Source organism: Anolis sagrei, chromosome 5, assembly GCF_037176765.1.
Source record: "Anolis sagrei isolate rAnoSag1 chromosome 5, rAnoSag1.mat, whole genome shotgun sequence".
Taxonomy (NCBI): Eukaryota; Metazoa; Chordata; class Lepidosauria; order Squamata; family Dactyloidae; genus Anolis; species Anolis sagrei.
This window is the reverse complement of record NC_090025.1, coordinates 117,270,509-117,273,325: the sequence shown is the minus strand read 5'-3', so window position 1 is coordinate 117,273,325 and position 2,817 is coordinate 117,270,509. Positions and strand designations below refer to the sequence as shown.

Below are 2,817 nucleotides of genomic sequence, written 5' to 3'. Positions count from 1 at the left end.
ATATCTCCTTGTTTATCATCTCCCTTTGGGCTTCTGTTATCTTTGTTATTTTTTGCTTGCCTAAAAACTGCATAACCTTTTCTTTTGGGATATTATCTTCCGCATATAATTTTTTATAGAATTTTGTGAATTGATCTATTATCTCTAAAGTTTGATTGTAGGTCTTTCCCTCTTCTTCTATGCGCGCTATTATGCAGGACTGCTTTTTGCTTGCCAGTTTTCTAGCCAGCCACCTGCTTACTTTATTCGCATTTTCAAAGTAGTCCTGTCGGACATACTTTAATTTCTTTTCCATTTCTTCTAGATTTAGGGTTGTTAACTGTTTCCTTACCACTGTGATTTGATATTGTAGTTTTTTATTTGTTGGATTCAATTTAAATATTTTTTCCTTTTGTTCTAATTCCTTCTTTAGTTTATCTTTTTCCTCTCTTTTCTTTTTATTTATTCTGGACGAGTGTTCTATGAAGAAGCCTCTTATATAAGCTTTCGAGGTGTCCCATATTATTTCTAATGGGGTATCTTTCTCGTTATTAATCATGAAAAATTCTTTAATTAAGTCTTTGTATCTTTTTAGATTTTCTTCCCCTTTCATTAGGTGGTCTTTTAATTTCCATGCTCCTGTTGTTTCTGATGTCTTGGATTCTTGAATTGTTACCATTATTGGTGCATGGTCAGAGGTTAGGATTGGAAGAATTTTTGATTTACTAATTCTGGTTGTCAGTGATTTGGAACACCAGGCCATGTCTATCCGTGACCATATTTGGTGACGGTTCGAAAAGAAGGTATAATCGATATCGTCTTTGTGTTGGGCTCTCCAGATATCTATCAATTCGAATTCCTCCAAAATTTGGAGACATGTTTTCGGGAGTACTCCTGATTGGCGGGAAGAACTTCTTCCCCTTTTTTTGGTTTTATCCTTATAGATGTCTATCACTCCGTTGAAGTCTCCTATTATCATCAAATCATCATGATTTGTTTTTAGTATAAAATTTTTTAGCTTTTGGCAGAATTGGGCTTTCCCGCCGTTTGGGGCGTATATATTACATATTAAGATGATTCGTCCCTTCATTTCAACTGTTATCCCTAGTATTCTCCCCTCCCCGTCCTTGAATGCTAATTTGGAAGATAGTTTATTATTAACATAAATTGCTAGCCCTCTTTTCTTTTCTAAGCAGGATGCTTGGAATAGTTTTCCTAGGCTATTTTGTTCTAAGTGTGTGACATGTTTTTGCATGATGTGGGTCTCTTGGAGACAAATTATCTCACATCTTTCTTTTTTAAGTTGATGCCACACTCTTTTCCTTTTCCTCGGGGAGTTCATTCCATTTACATTCTGGGACACTATCTTAATTCTTTGATCCATAATAACCATTTATTATTACCTTATTTTCCGTCTTGTGGGTGGTCTTCTCAGTCTCCAGGGTCAGGGTAAGATGTCTCGGGGATTTCTTCCTCGGTCTTTTTCTCTTCTTTTTGGTCTGATTTGCACCCAATGGGGAATTGTCTTCGGTGCTGTCATTCTCGCTACTTCCTCTTTCTGTCCATGGAGTTGTGGGGGCTTCTCTGGCCTCTTCCACTGGATTTGCCAGTGGTTCGTTTTGTAGTATTTTCTCCCAAAGGTTTTTAGCTTTGTCCTCTGTGGTGAGCCAGTGTTTGGTGTTGTTCCAGGTGACCATCACTCCCTATGTTTTCGCCCATCTAAATCGGACATTCCTTCTATTCAGTTCATCTGTCAGGAAGCGATATTTCCTTCTTCTTTCTAGTACTGTTATTGGTGTTTCTTTGAGGATCGCGATTTTATTTCCCTTGTACATTATTGGGGATTTTGCGTTCTCTCTGAGGATTGCATCCCTTGTTGCTCTCTTTGTAAAGAAGACCAAGACGTCACGTGGGACTTTGTTCTTCTTTGCATAGTTGGAATTTATCCTCAGGACCCGGTCCAGGTGATTACCTATTATATCTGGCGTGGTCTTGCATAGGGGCAATATTAGTTCCATTATTATTTCTCGGATATTTTCATTATCCTCTTCTATTATGTTGCGGAATCTTAATTGATGTTCTTTTTCTCTAAATTCTTGTGTTTCTTTATGAAGTGTTAGTGAGGAGATTTCCCCTTCCATTGTTTTTAGTTTCTTTCTTAAGTCAAGTTGTTGCTCTTTGAAGTTCTCGTTCTCTTTTTTAAGTTCATTATTCTCCTGTTTCAGTCTGGTTATATCTTCTCTCGTCTCGTTCATCTCCCTCTTGAGAGCAATGTGTAGTTCTTCTTTTAGGTCTTTCTTCATCTCTTTAAGTTCTTCTTTTAGAGTTGCGTTTTGTGTGTCTTGTGATTCTTTTAAATCTTTCTTCATCTCTTTTAATTCTTCTTTCAACGCTGCATTCTGGGTGTCTTGTTTGGTTTGGATGTTCTGTATCACTAAATGTAATTTGGTTATTTCTGCTAGCACATCTTTAATGTTCGGTTCTTCCGGTGGCGTGTCCTTCTTGTTGCTCGTCTTTTTGTCTTTCTCTTTGTCTCTGTCTCTTTCCTGTTTTTTTTGGGCAGACATCTCTGTTTATAATTGTTAGGTCCTCCTTAGTCCTTTTTGTTGTCTTCTTGTCAGTTTTGGGTCTTTGAGTCTTTCCTGGGTACTCTAGATGTTTTGCATTTCTTTCTGTGCTTCTTTATGCCTTTATACCTTTCTTCTCACTCTCACTCTCCTTGATTCTCTTTTGCTCTCCCTGTGACCTCTCTCTTCCTCTCCCCCCTCACCCACTTCGCCTTCTTGTCCGCTGAGCTTTTCTTTACTTATTATTTGCTTATATTCAATTCAATTCATT

The 2,817-nt window shown here is 37.6% G+C and overlaps 1 protein-coding gene across 1 annotated transcript; it reads right to left on the bottom strand.

The window, feature by feature from the left end:
- Window positions 1-1,682: 1,682 nt before the first annotated feature.
- On the bottom strand, window positions 1,683-2,546 carry LOC137097127 (uncharacterized protein PF3D7_1120000-like). The gene has a single exon (XM_067468490.1). It carries the CDS (start codon window positions 2,544-2,546, stop codon window positions 1,683-1,685), a length of 864 nt encoding a protein of 287 aa, XP_067324591.1.
- Window positions 2,547-2,817: the final 271 nt, after the last annotated feature.

What these genes read in the sequence shown, in the direction of transcription:
- LOC137097127 (XM_067468490.1), bottom strand. Translation starts at nt 2,546, where the DNA reads ATGTCTGCCCAAAAAAAACAGGAAAGAGACAGAGACAAAGAGAAAGAC.